At 40.2% G+C, this 16,894-nt stretch overlaps 1 protein-coding gene across 1 annotated transcript; it reads right to left on the bottom strand.

Annotated features, from left to right (window-relative positions):
• Positions 1-1,515: 1,515 nt before the first annotated feature.
• Positions 1,516-15,685, bottom strand: LOC146962365 (adipocyte plasma membrane-associated protein). Its single transcript, XM_085768882.1, has 9 exons — positions 15,594-15,685; positions 11,415-11,504; positions 11,163-11,284; positions 10,130-10,231; positions 8,896-9,048; positions 7,497-7,612; positions 3,747-3,907; positions 3,467-3,662; positions 1,516-1,767 (listed from the first exon to the last, which is right to left on the bottom strand). Coding segments are annotated over exons 1-9 (1,155 nt in total). The 5' UTR covers positions 15,596-15,685; the 3' UTR covers positions 1,516-1,554.
• Between the last annotated feature and the right edge of the window lie 1,209 nt (positions 15,686-16,894).

Here is a 16,894-nt window from a genome sequence, read left to right as displayed (position 1 = left end):
TGTATTGAATTTGCCTGACCGTCAGAGCGCAATACAGGACTGTTTAGGCTGTAAAAACGTCCTAAATGACGTAGTTTCCAGTAAACTCTGGACTATCTCCCTTCAGGACACTTGGATTGCAGCGGATGAGCAGTGTGGAGGAATATTAAATGGTTTTTGTGTAGTTTTATGGACGTTTTTGTGTCGGGCCCTATTGACTCTCATATTAAGTTTCCGTTGGACTACGAACCGGCCTCCCGGGTCTCCAGATGCACTTTGAGGAATAAAAAACTACTCCAGAGTATTCATCAGCATGAGGGTGAACTTAATTTTTTGGTGAACTATTCCTTTAACAACAACAACATCATCAACAACAACAATATTTCCAGTGTTTTGACACAACTGATGTTTAAAAGTTTAAAACCTTTACAACAGTTCATGATCTGAAGCTTCTTCAGTTCCCACAGGAACTTATGACTTCTCTAAAAAAAGAAAAAAAAAAAACATCTCCAGTTCATCGTCAAGAAGAATCCAGAACAGTCCACATGTGGCTCCAGATGTGAGTGTGGACTAGTTATCATCATCAACATGTAAAATCCAGCTGCTCGTTATGTACGGAACCTTAAAGGATCATTTCCGTTTTTTACAACCCGGACCTTATTTCTAGCATAAAATACGATCATTTTACTCACCCACTCACCCTTTGGTGTCATTTGGAGTCGTTTTGATGAAATTAGCCCCAGTGGAGCGGCGCGTATATCCGAAAAATGGAGAACACGGGGCAGCGCAATGCAGCCTCTAAATAACACATTATCTGTCGTAAAACTCGTTCATTTCACCAATATTTTGTTATGATACACTAGTGCTATTCCCCTCTGAGTCCGGGGTTAGCTGTTATCAACATCCGGGGTCTGTAGGTTGACCTACTGACCTCTGACCTGGATGATGTCATCTCCGAGCGCCGCCCGGCTCATTCTGATAATAATCATTCTGCTTCGGCATTCGGGTCCATTTTTATCTCAACTAGCTGGAGCTTTAGTGAGTCCAGGTTGAGGAGAGGAAGCCTGTGGAAGCTGAACTTCATCCAGCTGCTCATTTTGTTCTGACAAGTCGGAAACACACAGAAACGAACCGTAGCATTAGCGGTAGCAAGTTAGCCGCGCCGGGCAGCGGTCGGAGATGACATCATCCAGATAAGAGGTCAGTAGGTCAACCTACAGACCCCGGATGTTGATAACATGCCACCACGGACTCAGAGGGGAATAGCACTAGCCTATCATAACTAAATATTGGCGAAATGAACGAGTTTTGCGGCAGATAATGTGTTATTTAGAGGCTGCATTGCGCATTATACGGATATACGCGCCGCTCCACTGGGGCTAATTTCATCAAAACGACTCCAAATGACACCAAAGTTGTCTGGGTGAGTAAAATGATCGTATTTTATGCTAGAAATAAGGTCCGGGTTTGAAAAAAACGGAAATTATCCTTTAAAGGGTCCAAAAATTAAAAAAAAAAAAAAAAAAAAAATACAGTCCTACATCTCGTCTCGTCTCGTCTCGTCTCGTCCGTCCATCACGAGCTGTCCGACTCCTCCAGGACGGGCAGGAAGGGCAGGTCGGTGCTTCCCAGGAACGTCCTCCCTCGGTGCTGGAAGACGTCGCTGACGGCCGTGGTCAGCCGGCCCTCGGGGTCGTGGAGACTTCCCAGCAGCTCGGCGTCCGGCCCCAGCTCCAGCACCAGAGCGTAGCGGGGCAGCAGCAGGTTGTAGCCGCGCAGAGGAACCAGCTGGAGAACACCAGGGGTTAAAGGTCAACACAGATACAGAGAGAGACAGAGATACAGACAGAAACCAGACAAATAACTGTGTGTATGACATGCACACATATACATATACAAATGTGTGTATGCATACAAATTTATATATACTTACACATTTACACACAGACACATACATACATAACACATTTTTACACACATACTTACACACACACTTACATAAACACATACATACACAAACACATTCTTACACACATACATACATATTTACACACATACATACTTACATAAACACAAATTTAAACATGCTTACACACACGCGCAAACATACATACATAAACACATACACACTCAAACACTTACTTACACACATACATTTACACTTAAATACATACATAAACACATACTTAGACACACACATACATACATACTTACATAAACACAAACTTACATACACAAACACATACAAACACACACATGCATATTAACATACATATACACAAACCTACATACACACATATTAACACATACATACATAACTTACACACACACATAGTTACATACACACAGACATGTACTATACAGTACTGTGCAAATGTTTTAGGCAAAAAAAGGAAAAGCTGAATGCTTTCAAAGATGAAGTGTTAATTTTTTTTCCCATTAATTAACAAAATGCAGTGAATAAAGAGACGAGAATCCTAAATCAAATCAATATTTGGTGCGACAACCCTTTGCCTTCAAAACAGCATCAATTCTTCTAGGTAGGTAGGTACGACCTGCACACAGTTTTATAAATGAGACCCCTGGGCCGTTTTTTTTTTCCAAATATCTTGGAGCTCCTCAGATCCTTCTGTCTCTACATGTAGTCGCAGACAGACTGGATGATGTTGAGTTCAGGGCTCCACACCATCACTTCCAGGACTTGTTGTTCTTCTTTATGCTGATGATAGCTCTAAATGACACTGGCTGAATGTTTGGGGTTGTTGTAAATATATTTGGGTCCAATCAGACGCCTCACTGATGGTATTGCATGATGGATAAGCATTCTGACTGAACAGCCTGCCTAAAACTTTTGCACAGTACTGTATGTGTGTATATACACTGTATATATTAAAGGGATAGTAGCATTTTTTTTAAAGTGGGGTTGTATGATCTACAAATAGCCCCTAAGTACTTTAATTGCAGTAGAAGACTCTCTGCACTCCTCCCGTTAGCAACACCAGCCCATAATAGCCCTGCCCAGAGATTTACAACATACATTGTTGTGAATGGACCCAAAGAAACGGCCTATTTTCACGGCCTAAAAGAGGGGGCGGAGGGATACGTGAGTTGGTTAGGTCCAAACAAAAACTGTGTTTTTACTGCACTTTGAGGGGCTGGAAAAAATTATATTATAGCGAACAATGGAACTGTGTATTTTTTTTCCAGGTAAAACCTCTTTTAGGCCGTGAAAATAGGCCGTTTCTTCGGGTCCATTCACAACAATGTATGTTGTAAATCTCTGGGCAGGGCTATTATGGGCTGGCGTTGCTAACGGGAGGAGTGCAGAGAGTCTTCTACTGCAATTAAAGTACTTTAGGGTAGTAGTAAAGTAGGGCTATTTGTAGATCATACAACCCCACTTTAAAAAAAATGCTACTATCCCTTTAAGTAATTTAGCTACATGGTTTTAAGTTTCATCGTCATAGTTTCCTGTTTCACCACCGACCTTGGCCAGGAGGCGTTTGACGGCCGGGTACGGGGCGATCAGGTCCAGGAAGGGAGGCATGAACTTCCTGAAACGTGGCGTTGTTATGCCAACCAAGAATGTGCCATGGTCGCTACGGCGGATGTTGTCAGGGTAACCGATCATGTTGTCCATGACGATCTCCTTGGTGCCGGCCTTTGGGCCTTTCAGCCAATACCTGAACACAGACGGAGAGAGATACAAATAAAACGTTCGTCCTTTCAGCAGACGGATGTTTGTCACACTGTCAAACTGTTCGTACCTCAGGATTCGTCCGATGCTCGTCTCCGCTAGCAACAGGAAGCTCTCGTCAGGCGACAGGACGATGCCGTTGGGCATGTAGAGCGAGTCCAGCAGCACCTTCACACTTCCTGTCTGAGGGTCGTAGGAGAGGAGACGGCCGAGGGCGTTCAGCTCGATCACCTGAACAGATCAACGAACACAGCGACTTAGCTTAGCATAGCTTAGCTTAGTTTAGCTTAGCGCATAGCTTATCTTAGCGTATAGCTTAGGAAGACAGTGAGATGGTTAAAATATTGTTAGACACTCATTTATTTTCAAGATTAGTTTAGCATAGCTTACCTACAAGTAGTTTACCCTAGCTTATGTTTATGTATACCATATGTATTCATGTATGTTTTTTTATTTAGCTGTTAATTTAGTCGTCGTTCAGTTTAGCTGAATAAATCGGTTCAGATCATCTTTTCTTTGTCCAACTTCTAAATTAAAAGGAGAATTCCGGTCATTTTCTAAATAACGCTATAGCTAGCTATAGGTCCCCGAGTGCGACCATAGGAAAAGACCCGAGAAAAATATGTGCAGCCCGGACCTAGCTCTCCTCCTGCTAGCTGCGCTACACTGCAGTTAAACAGCAAAGTAATGGGGGCAGAACTTTAAAACCGTGACTTTGGCCTCTATATAATGCTCAAAATATCACCACACATGCTTGCAACATCCACCAGTGCCTTACCACACAACACTGAAGAGCGTTACTTAGAAAATGACCGGAATTCTCCTTTAATAGGACATCATTAGTTTAGATTAGTTACGTTAGCTTCAATAAAATTTAAATCTTCTTACTTTAGCCTAACATGTTTTTTAGCTTTGTTGGTTTGAGGTTAAATCGCTTCAGACTTTTTGTAGAGTTTGTAAAGACTTATCTTAGCTTTCTTTTTAAATATGGTTTGGCTTAAATTTCGTTGGTTTAGTTTAACATATGACTCACAGCACCGAAGCTGTGTTTTTCTTTATTTTATGATCAATCATTTCTGTTTGTCCATCAGCCTAATGCTTGGTTAAATACATTTCCACAAGCGGCTGAATCTTGAGTATATAACACATTAAAGTGTGTTGGGTGTTTATTAACAGGAGGAACATTTGGACCCAGTGTTTTATTATTATTATCTAGGTAATAGATTCAGTTTAGTGCTAAAAGCCTGCAGTGATTCTCTCAGGAGCCTGTAAACACAGTTTCTCCTGGAGCCTCGTTTTCCCGTCGTTAGTTGAAGTGAATGGACTCAGCCTCCTCTTTTTTTCTGTCGACACAGCCTGATGGACGACTGAAAAGAAAAGTGTCCTTGTGCTGTTTTTGTTGAGCAGCTGCTACCAAGGCAACACTTTAACGAACCAAAACAACCCCTTAATGAACTCAACTTGAATCGGCCTCTATTTACCTATCTACTTGCTTTTCAACTCTTCTTTTTTTCTCTTCTTCTCTCTTTTACAGCTCAGATGTGGCCGATTCTCTGAATTCGGTTGAACTTAAAGTCGTCTGATTTTTGGAAAAAACTTTCAACAATTCCCCGTAACAACGACTCGATTCACCTAACTGTGTTTTTTGTTACAGGGTTGGAGATTTTGGCTAAAAGTAGCTGTAAGTCCATAATTAGCCAAGGAAGGCATGTAGCATCACATGACTTAACCATCCTGTTGTCCTCCTGGGTCAAGGAAGGAAGGAAGGAAGGAAGGAAGGAAGGAAGGAAGGAAGGAAGGAAGGAAGGAAGGAAGGAAGGAAGGAAGGAAGGAAGGAAGGAAGGACAAAGGGAAAGATGGGAGGAAAGAAGGAAGGAAACATAGAAGGAGGGAGGGAACAGATAGGGTCAATTGGGTCAAAAAGGAAGGAAGAAGTAAGGATGGAGGGAAAGAAGGAAGGAAGGAAGAAAAGGAGGGAAAAAGGATTGTGAAAAGAATGAAGGGAAAAAGGAAGGAAAGAAAGAAAGATGGAGGGAGGGAACATATTTGTTCAAGGAAGGAAGAAGAAAGAAGGTAGAAGGGAAAGAAGGAAGGAAGGGAGGGAGGGAGGGAAAAGGGACTGTGGAAAGAAGGAAGGGAAAAGGGAAGGAAAGAACGATGGAGGGATGGAAGGAAGGAAGGAAGGAAGGAATGAATGAAGGAAGGAAGGAAGGAAGGAAGGAAGGAAGGAAGGAAGGAAGGAAGGAAGGAAGGAAGGAAGGAAGGAAAGGTGGAGGGAAGGAACAGATTTGTTCAAGGAAGGAAGAAGAAAGAAGGTAGAAGGGAAAGAAGGAAGGAAGGGAGGGAGGGAGGGAAAAGGGACTGTGGAAAGAAGGAAGGGAAAAGGGAAGGAAAGAACGATGGAGGGATGGAAGGAAGGAAGGAAGGAAGGAATGAATGAAGGAAGGAAGGAAGGAAGGAAGGAAGGAAGGAAGGAAGGAAGGAAGGAAGGAAGGAAGGAAGGAAGGAAGGAAGGAAGGAAGGAAGGAAGGAAGGAAAGGTGGAGGGAAGGAACAGATTTGTTCAAGGAAGGAAGAAGAAAGAAGGTAGAAGGGAAAGAAGGAAGGAAGGGAGGGAAAAAGGACTGTGGAAAGAAGGAAGGGGAAAAGGAAGGAAAGAAAGATGGAGTGAGGGAACAGATTGGTTCAATTAGATCAAAAGAGGAAGGAAGAAGTAAGGACGAAGGGAAAAAGGATTGTGGAAAGAAGGAAGGGAAAAAGGAAGGAAAGAAAGATGGAGGGAGGGAGGGAACAGATCAGGTCAATTGGATCAAAAGAGGAAGGAAGAAAAAGTAAGGACGAAGGGAAGGAAGGAAGGAAAGAAGGGAAAACGGAACAAAAGAAAGATGGAGGGAGGGAACAGATTCATTCAAGGAAGGAAGAAGAAGTAAGGAAGAAGAAGGAAGGAAGAAGGGAAAAGGAAGGAAGAAGAAGTAAGGAAGAAGAAGGAAGGAAGAAGGGAAAGAATGAAGGAAGGAAGGGAGGGAAAAAGGATAGTGGAAAGAAAGATGGAGGGAGGGAACAGATTGGGTCAATTGGATCAAAAGAGGAAGGAAGAAGAAGGAAGGAAGAAGGGAAAGAATGAAGGAAGGAAGGGAAAAGGGATTGTGGAAAGAAGGAAGGGAAAAAGGAAGGAAAGAAAGATGGAGTGAGGGAACAGACCAGGTCAATTGGATCAAAAGAGGAAGGAAGAAGAAGTAAGGACGAAGGGGAGGAAGGAAGGAAGGAAGGAAGGAAGGAAAGAAGGAAGGAAGGAAGGAAGGAAGGAAGGAAGGAAGGAAGGAAGGAAGGAAGGAAGGAAGGAAGGAAGGAAGGAAGGAAGGAAAAAATTATTGTGGAAAGAAGGAAGGGAGAAAGGAAGGAGAAAGGAAGGATGGAGGAAGGGAACAGATTTGACCCAGAAGGAAAACAGGAAGGTTAAAGAAATCATGAAATTATAATATTTTGTAACATTATTGTTAGTTTTTTCCTCAACAGTTGTTAACTATTATTTATTTATATGATGTGATGCCGATCTCACAATAAAAAGAATGAAATATGAAAAAAAAGACGCTTTAACACTTTCTTCTCTTTACAGTTTGTTCAATGCCGAGGATGTTGGACTGAACCATTATTTTTAAAACGGGGGAACTGGTAAAATATTGCTATTTCCTAAATAATTGATTTTTTTTTTTTTCTAGATTTTTGTATTGTGTTGGTTAAAGTAGTCAGGCAAATTATTATATTAACAAGAAAAATTTGGTTAATTGTATTTTTATTTGTGTTTAAATGAACCCTCTCACCTCCAGTTTGACGTGTCTCCGTCCCCATCGACTGGACGAGTCGGTGAAGTAGATGATCCCGGTCTGGGAGGAAATCTCCAGGCCGTTGAGGAAGGCGAAGGGAACGCCATCAGCACCTGAGGACGCAAAACAATCATTTACTGATAATGAAGTGGGTTTTTAATACTAACACACACACACACACACACACACACACACACACACACACACACACTAGGGATGTCACGATAATAGATTTTTTTGCTACGATTATTGTCAGAGAAATAATCACGGTGTTACGATTATCACGATTATTATGCATTCGTTAATTTCACAACACTATGAATGTGTAAAATCAAATATAGTTCAAATATACATCACTAATTATAAAATATTTTAAATATCTATTAAAATATGACCAATTATTAAAGCAGAAGTAAGTGATCCGGTCGTTTTGGCTAATGCTGCGTTCCAGGCAGGCTTTTGAAACCGTAAATTACAGCTTCAAGTCACGACTTACGACTTTGTAGCGTTCCAGGCAACCCACTCGTGTTTCTCCGACCTGTTTTACCTGTGAAAGTCACTATAACGGCCACTCGTAACTTCTGACCCGTGAACTCGTACCAGATCAAACTGGTACGACTTCACAGGTCGGAAAAACACGAGTTATGGGCTGCCCTGAACGCACCATAACAGTCCTCGTCCCTACGTCACCACATTCACGGCGTTCCTTGGCTGCACACACAGCCCTTTATGCCGTTCTCTCTCCTCATTGGATAAAACTTGTAGGATACGAGAAAAGTTTTCTCCTGGGCTCAGAGCAGAGCAGAGTGACTGACAGACCCGTGTTTCAGACCAAACACTCTATGTAAGTGATTGCTGTCGGAAGATAGAACTATTTAAGACTTATATTAACACAAAAATATCACTTACTTCTGCTTTAATCCGCCAGGGGAAGTGTTTGAAATATTCAAGTCATTAATTGTCATCGATACCAAATGTTTAAGTTAATTTTAATCTTTTTTTTTTTTATTACAAATGACACTCTAGCATTTAAATTCCTACTAATTCAATGCTACGTTAGGTAAATGGACCAGTATCTGTGCATTTACCCTTTACTTTGGCGCCACATCTGCCAACACGGTTCATACATCATCTTTTTTTGGAAAGTGACGGTATTTAGGAATCTTTACGATCAATTAATTGTGGCGTTTAATACCGCGATTAATTGTGAAAACAAGTAATTGTGACATCCCTAACACGCACACACACACACACACACACACACACACACACACACACACACACACACACACACACACACACACACACACACACACACACACACACACACACACACACACACACACACACACACACACACACAACACACACACACACACACACACACATTCTTTACCCTGTGAATTCGCCACCAGGACAGTTTTCTCTCCGGTCACCGGGTCGACGCTGTGAAGCCCGAAGTACGAGTCGGCGACGATCAGCTGACCGTGACGATCCAGACGAACGCCATGAGGACGACCACAGACGGGCTCGAAGTCTGTGCTGCTGCCTGAGGAGACACACACACACACACACACACACACACACACACACTAAAATAAAATAAACTGAGGACAGAAGAACGAGTGTGATGATTTAGTGAAAACACAGAAAACAAGCGGAGCTCTGTTTTCACTCTGACGTCAAATCCACAAAACCACAAACATCCAGATTTTTTAAAAACCGTGTGAAGATGTTTGTGTTTAAATTGCGGCCGTCGTCTCCTCGTTTATCTGGATTTTACAGAGCAAACATGTTAAAGTTTGTGGGAATAAAACAAAAACCTCCTGAAAACAGAGCATAAATGAAAGAAATAAAGGAATAAAAACAAAAGGTAAAGATGCAAAAACTCCACTTTTATCATCCACAGCTTTTTCACTGGTGAATTATTTGATCTAATTTTAGTTTTCAGCACTTTGAACTTTTCATATCAGGTGAGTCGACATCTCAGGAGTCACTTTTGGGGTTCTGATGCATGAAAATAAACATAGAAGAATAAAAAATATGAACAAAGCTGAAACTAGAAGGTCAGAGAGCTTCATACTGTATACATATTATCTGCAAAAACCCAAAATTTGTCTTATTTCTTTTCAAAATGTCTAATTTCTAATCAATATGAATCTCTTTCCACTTAAAATAAGACTCATCACCTAAAAAATGAACTTGTTTTCAGATCATTTTCACTTGTTTCAAACTAATTTTCAATTGAAATAAGTAGAAAAATCTGCCAGTGAAAGCAAGTTTTTTGTGCTTGTAATAAGGAAGAAAAACTTTCAGATTTTTCTACTTATTTCAGGTGCAAATATGCTTGAAAGAAGTAAAAAGTGTCTAAAAACAAGCTACTTTTTATGTGATGAGTCTTATTTTAAGTAGAATGAGATTTGTTTTGACTAGAAATAAGACAATTGTTCTTGGTAAGAGTTTGAGTTTTTGCAGTGATATTACTGAATATTTACAATAAATATGAAGAAATAACATGCAATTTAAAGATATAATAACATATAATAATAATAATAATAACAACAACATGTAGAAACAGAGACAGGAAGCAGCAGCCGCTGAATAAAAACAGAAGAAGGAGAAGAACGAACCACACTCCGGTAGATTCTGTCCCATGTGAGTGACGAGTGTGAGGTCGTCGTCAGGGCCGATCCTCCACAGCTTCCCGTCCACCGTCCCCGTGAACACGTTACCTGACACACACACAATCAATAACCGATCAATTATTTCAGTCTTTTGTTTTCTAACGTTTTATAGATAAAATAATTAAAGGGATACTTCACCCAAAATCGATAATTCACCAATCATCTACTCACCGTCATGCCAAGGAAGGGTTTGAAGAACTTTCAGAGTCATTAAAACTCTTTAGGAGTTACAGGGGGGGTCCGGCTGGCAACGGATTTTCATATAATGGCGGTGGATAGAGTTCACTTTTGAATCGTCCAAAACACACACTATGAACCATCCAGATACCTCCATACTGCTCGTCTGTACTGACCCAAGTGTCCTGAAGCCGCCACATGGAAAAGCTGTTAGGAAAACATTAATGTGATCTCTGTTTTTATCCTTGTTGTAGCAGTAGCTCCCAGTGGCTGCACGAGATTTGTTCTTCCGTGTTTACATCACACATTCAGATTTACAACAACCAACGAACATCTGGCAGCAAATCTCGTGACATAAATATATAAATATATGTCTGACATTTATAAGAAACCAAACGGCTTGAAAATCGGTTGAATATTCAGTGAGTTATAGCGATTTTAATCGTTGATAGACCTCTGCCTCTGTTGACTAATGCAGTACGTAGACACAGCTTCCCCCAACCAAAGATGGCCGCTGCGTTGACGTATCTTTCCAATGGACAGCAGCGTCAGAGGCAGCATCTATGTGTATATATCTATGAGTAGGACGAGCAGTATGGAGGTATCTGGATGTTTCATAGTGTGTGTTTTGGACCATTCAAAAGTGAACTCTATCCGCCGCCATTATATGAAAATCCAACTCCTAAAGAGTTTTGATGACTCTGAAAGTTCTCCAAACCCTTCCTTGGCATGACGGTGAGTAGATGATTGGTGAATTATCGATTTTGGGTGAAGTATCCCTTTAATCGGTAATGTTACTCACCGTTCCCGTCAGCAGTGAAGGATTCTGGGCCGTGTAGTTTACCAGTGAACAGCCTGCGGCCGCTCTGCAGACGCGTGTTGGCGGCCAGCGGCCCCTCGAGGGCCGGGGGGGGGCCCTTCAGTCTGGAGGGGCAGGAGGAGTTACATCACTCTGTGTGTGTGTGTGTGTGTGTGTGTGTGTGTGTGTGTGTGTGTGTGTGTGTGTGTGTGTGTGTGTGTGTGTGTGTGTGTGTAGTGTGTGTAGTGTACTTACACGTGTGGTTTGGGGTCGATGGGAGACGGCAGCAGGTAAACACCAACGGCCACGGAGAGAAGAACCACACACACTGATCTCCTGCCAAACCTGCACACACACACACTTTACTGCAAAAACTCAAAATCTTTCCAAGAATATTTGTCTTATTTCTTGTCAAAATGTCTCATTTCTAGTCAAAACTAATCTCTTTCCACTTAAAGGGATAGTTCAACATTTTGGCAAATTGGCCCATTGCCATAATCGCTATAGTCATAGCAGTAGGTTCGTTACCTTTAATTGTAGGTGTAAGCTATTTTCAGTACGGCGGAGCGCAGCAGCAGGCTGCTCAGAGCTACGCTATGGAGGCTAACGGAATTTCTTGGTTTCCCTCATTAAACTCATCAAATACAAAATCCCAAAACTCCACAGCGCTTTTGTAGACAAGTTGTGACCTGCACAACCACCACGCTATGAGATAATGACGGAACGATACGAAACGGAGCCGTTTTCGAGGTAAATTCATACAAAACCGCTGATGCGCGTTGCGTTCAGGGACAGTTTTTCAGCAAGCAGTCTCCGTATTTACCCTGTATTTACCTCGAAAACGGCTCCGTTTCGTATCGTTCCGTCATTATCTCATAGCGTGGTGGTTGTGCAGGTCACAACTTGTCTACAAAAGCGCTGTGGAGTTTTGGGATGTTGAATTTGATGAGTTTAATGAGGGAAACCAAGAAATTCCCTTAGCCTCCATAGCGTAGCTCTGAGCAGCCAGCTGCTGCGCTCCGCCGTACTGAAAATAGCTTACACCTACAATTAAAGGTAATGAACCTACTGCTATGACTATAGTGATTATGGCAATGGGCCAATTTGCCAAAATGTTGAACTATCCCTTTAAAATGAGACTCATCACCTAAAAATTTAATTATTTTTAGACCATTTCACTTGTTTCAAACTAATTTTCACTTGAAATAATTAGAAAAATCTGCCAGTGAAAGCAAGTTTTTTGTGCTTGTAATAAGGAAGAAACGATTTTTCTACTTATTTCAAGTGAAAATCTGCTTGAAAGAAGTAAAAAGTGTCTAAAAACAAGCTACTTTTTAATGTGATGAGTCTTATTTGAAGTATAATGAGATTTATTCTGACTAGAAATGACATTTTGACTAGAAATAAGACAAATATTCTTGGTAAGATATTAGATTTTTTGCAGTGTATTTACTTTCCATACTTGCGTAGGAACCCTGAACCCATTTTAGCTGTCAATTAGGTAGTATTATTTGCTATAATACTACTCAGAGTTCATCTTTCTCTGATGTAGAGTAGTTTTATCATCTTAGTGACCTTTCCATTTGATTCCTGGTGTCAAAAGTATCATAAGAAGTGTGTTCATTTGTCTTTGTATCATGTCTGGTGTAGGAGTTATGAAAATTAGATAGATAGATAGATAGATAGATAGATAGATAGATAGATAGATAGATAGATAGATAGATAGATAGGTAGATAGGTAGATAGGTAGATAGATAGATAGATAGATAGATAGATAGATAGATAGATAGATACTGTAGATAGATAGATAGATCTAATAGACTAATCAGGCTTTCCATCGGTCTAAAAGGCAGCACCAACCAGAATTATTAAAAGGGAGAAATTATGCACTGAAAAAACATTTCCCCAACCTTTTTGGAGTAATTTATACAAAAATACTACTCAGAATTCATTTTTCTCTGATAAAGAGTAGTTTTACCATCTCAGTGACCTTTCCATTTGATTCCTGGTGTCAAAATTATCATAAAAAGTGTGTTCATTCGTCTTTGTATCATGTCTAGTGTAGGAGTTGTGAAAATTGGCGTTTTCACCATTCGTGCGGACATACATTCAAAATGGCCGCCAAAAAACCCCCCATGGTACATTAGTTGACCCGGGCAACAAGCAAAAATCTTAAGTAGACACCTTAAGGGTCCTTAAAGGGATAGTTCACTCGAAATTCAAATTGCACTCATTATCTACTCACCCTCATGTCGACAACGGTTGCAAATGGATACCAACTGTCTTCGTAACAAAAAGACACACCAAAAAACATCCAAATACCTCCATGCTGCTCGTATGTAATGTCTGTCTTGTATTGAATTTAATAAGTCTATATTTCAAGCTTGTTTTGTAGCGGAAGCCCCTCTTCCTGGTCCGTCCAAATTGAAACTTCTCCCAGCCCTTAGTCGACATGAGGGTGAGTAGATAATGAGTGCAATTTGAATTTTGGGTGAACTATCCCTTTAAAAAACTTTTTTTTTAAATGTTTGTCTCAAGGACATTGGGACCCCTCCTTCCTACTAGACTAATTATTTGTTTGACCTTAAGCCACATACTGTAGGCTACTATGATACGAATACTAGCCTATATTCAAACAATACAATACTGTATAGTAGCCTACAATATAATGTGTGTGTGTGCCAGAATGTTATGTGCAAGTAAAGTAAATAAGGAATTGAATATCATATAATACGAGTTATAAATGCATCATTTTTTAAACATATTGTTACGTTGGCCTAAATAAAACAAAAATTAGGTCATTTGTTGTTTTTAGTTTACTGATTTTAACTTCCTGAACATTTAAAGCAGAAGTAAGCGATATCTTTGTGTTAATAAAGTCTTAAATAGTTGTATCTTCCGACAGCAATCACTTACATAGAGTGTTTGGACCGAAACACGGGTCTGTCAGTCACTCTGCTCTGCTCTGAGCCGAGGAGAAAACTTTTCTCGTATCCTACAAGTTTTTATCCAATGAGGAGAGAGAACGGCATGAAGGGCTGTGTGTGCAGCCAAGGGATGCGCCTGAATGTGGTGACGTAGGGACGAGGACCAATAGATCCATGACGAGGGCGGGGGCTGCTAACTCCATCGGCTGACAAGACGTTATGGTGCGTTCAAGGCAGCTCGTAACTCGTGTTTTTCCGACCTGTGAAGTGGTACCAGTTCGATCTGGTACGAGTTCACGGGTCGGAAGTTACGAGTGGCTGTTATAGTGACTTTCACAGGTAAAACAGGTCGGAAAAACACGAGTGGGTTGCCTGGAACGCTACAAAGTCGTAAGTTGTGACTTGAAGCTGTAATTTACGGTTTCAAAAGCCTGCCTGGAACGCAGCATTAGCCAAAACGACTGGATCGCTTACTTCTGCTTTAATTAAACAAAAATCAGGTCATTTGTTGTTTTTAGCTTTAATTGATTTGAACTTTTATGTAAAACACAGAGTTTGTTTGACTCTGTTATCACACACACACCCTGACGTGAACTTTGACCTTCAGCATAAGATGCTTCACTGGATCTGGAATTTGTAACTCTGGACGTTGGTGGTTACACAAACTAATCCTATCTGACACACACACACACACACACACAGCTACACACACTTTGAATGTAAAAGCCACACTATGGAAATCAGTTCCTTGTTCCGTCTGTGATAAAAAAAAAAGTCAAATCTGTCTTGTGATGCGTTCACTGACTCACACTGCTCACATTAAACATTATTCATATACATATTGATGGTTTTCTGTCTGTTATTTGCTCACTTTCCCTTTAAAAATATTAAAACTATGACTTCATCATGTGGTTGTGCAACATCAGCCTGACTGACACATCACATCTGGAGTGTGAGGAAACAGCTGCATGTTGTTGTTGAAGAGGTTAATGTACAAAAAAACACACACTGACTTGATCCAGAGGTGTCCAGATGTTAGCGTTACCTTTAGTTTAGCGTTACTTTTCAAACCTCCATTCATAAATATGCAAATTTAACTCCTTCTCTCTAATTTGCATATATTATAAACACACCTGTCAACCGGTGGTGACGTCATTCAGACGTTCAGGTAACTTCTGAACTTTTTTCCTACAGGTGTAACTTGGACCCATGAGCTCATCTCCACAGGAAACAGCTGAACCGACCATTGATTATCATTTAATTCAAAATAAAAGCCTAATAACTGAAGCCGAACAGCGAACAAACCCATAAAAAGTTCACAAAACTGTTAATTAATCATTTTTTAACGACGTTTCTGTCTCAATTTTAATGAAAGAAACGTTAAATTGGTGGATTTTGTGAGCGACGAGGACAACTTAACTACTTCCTCTGCGTCTGCATGAGCTAAAACATAAATAAACAAACTTTAATTTGGAGCAAATTTAATTAAATAAAAGGTGAAACTTACATGGTGGAGTTTGAGTCGACGTCTCTTCTTCCTGCGGCTTCACACGGATCAGAGCAGAGATGAATGAGTGTGTGTAACAAAGTGTGTGTGTGTGTGTGTTTGAGATTCAGCGATGTGTAAAGTGATCCGGTGTGTAAACGTTCACTTCCGGTTTGGAATTTCAAAATTAAAGCTGTGCGGCCGGGAACTAGTTTACAGTTTTTTGTTTCTGTGTTGTTGTTTTTTCAGACTTACTCACGCGTTGTAGTGGTGAAATTACAAAATAGATTTATATATTAGAACAAAATAGATGTAAAAATGACCAAAAAGAGACATAAATTAATTATAAATAGACATAAAGTAGCCACAAAGTGATGCAAGGCAAAGATACAAAAGACAAAATACCCAGAAAAGAATAGAAAGAGACACAAAAGAGACATTAAACAATTAAAAATAGACACTAAATGGACAAAAACTGTTACATCAGAGTGAACAGAGGCTGATTGTTTCATAATATTTACAGCAACCATTATTAGATGCTTTTATTTTGAAGGCAGCGCTGTCGTTGACCCTGGATTTTTTTTCGGCCTTCACTCCTGCAGCTTTACAAGTGGAGGAGTTCAGTGTGTGTGTGTGTGTGTGAGGTTATGTGAGTTGGGGTCACACGGAGGTCAGGAGGAGGAGGAGGAGGAGGAGGAGGAGGAGTGTGAGTTTGTTGCCAAAACACTGAGCAGAGAAAAGAAAGACATAAACTAAAAGTGACGAGCGAGAGACAAACAGAAGCTCGAGGCTCAAACAGACTCTTTTTTTTTTTAATTTTCTCTAAAGAATCATAAACATATAGGAACTGGTTAGTTTAGTTTAGCTTAGCTTAGCATAAAGACTGGAAACAGAGGGAAACTGCTAGCCTTGTTCTGTCTCAAAGAAGTTTTTCAAGAATCTCATTTACTTAGCTACTCTTCTTTTCACATCATTAACTCACCCGATTTAAATGTTATTATAGAAACTAAAGCTAAACATAGATTACTGATTATTCCTTAATGATCTGTAACTTGTTTAGTCAAAAAATATTGGAAAAGAGTGAAAAATGATTGTTAATATGAACTATTTTTGTCTGTTTTCATACCCTAAACTCAAATTTTCTTCAATTTATGATTAAACATTAAATATATCAAAGAGAAAAACAGTAAATCTTCACATTAAAGGCTGAAACTAGCTGTTAAAAAACGGTTTTTAAGTTGTTTTTGACATTACAACGCCTGAATATAGTTAAAAAGAAAAGGTCTGACCAGGAAGTTGAAGCCTTAAAGTGACAAAAATGA

This window comes from Trachurus japonicus, chromosome 23, assembly GCF_045865225.1.
Source record: "Trachurus japonicus isolate A0001 chromosome 23, Traja_1.0".
In the NCBI taxonomy this organism is placed as follows: domain Eukaryota; kingdom Metazoa; phylum Chordata; class Actinopteri; order Carangiformes; family Carangidae; genus Trachurus; species Trachurus japonicus.
Note: the sequence above shows the minus strand (reverse complement) of the source record. Positions and strands in the feature narration are given on the sequence as shown.

Coding starts and splice junctions, on each gene's coding strand:
- LOC146962365 (XM_085768882.1), bottom strand. Junction 7,613..8,895: donor CCTGGTGGCGAATTCACAGG/GTAAAGAATGTG, acceptor TTGCGTCCTCAG/GTGCTGATGGCGTTCCCTTC. Junction 3,663..3,746: donor AGCATCGGACGAATCCTGAG/GTACGAACAGTT, acceptor GTCTGTGTTCAG/GTATTGGCTGAAAGGCCCAA.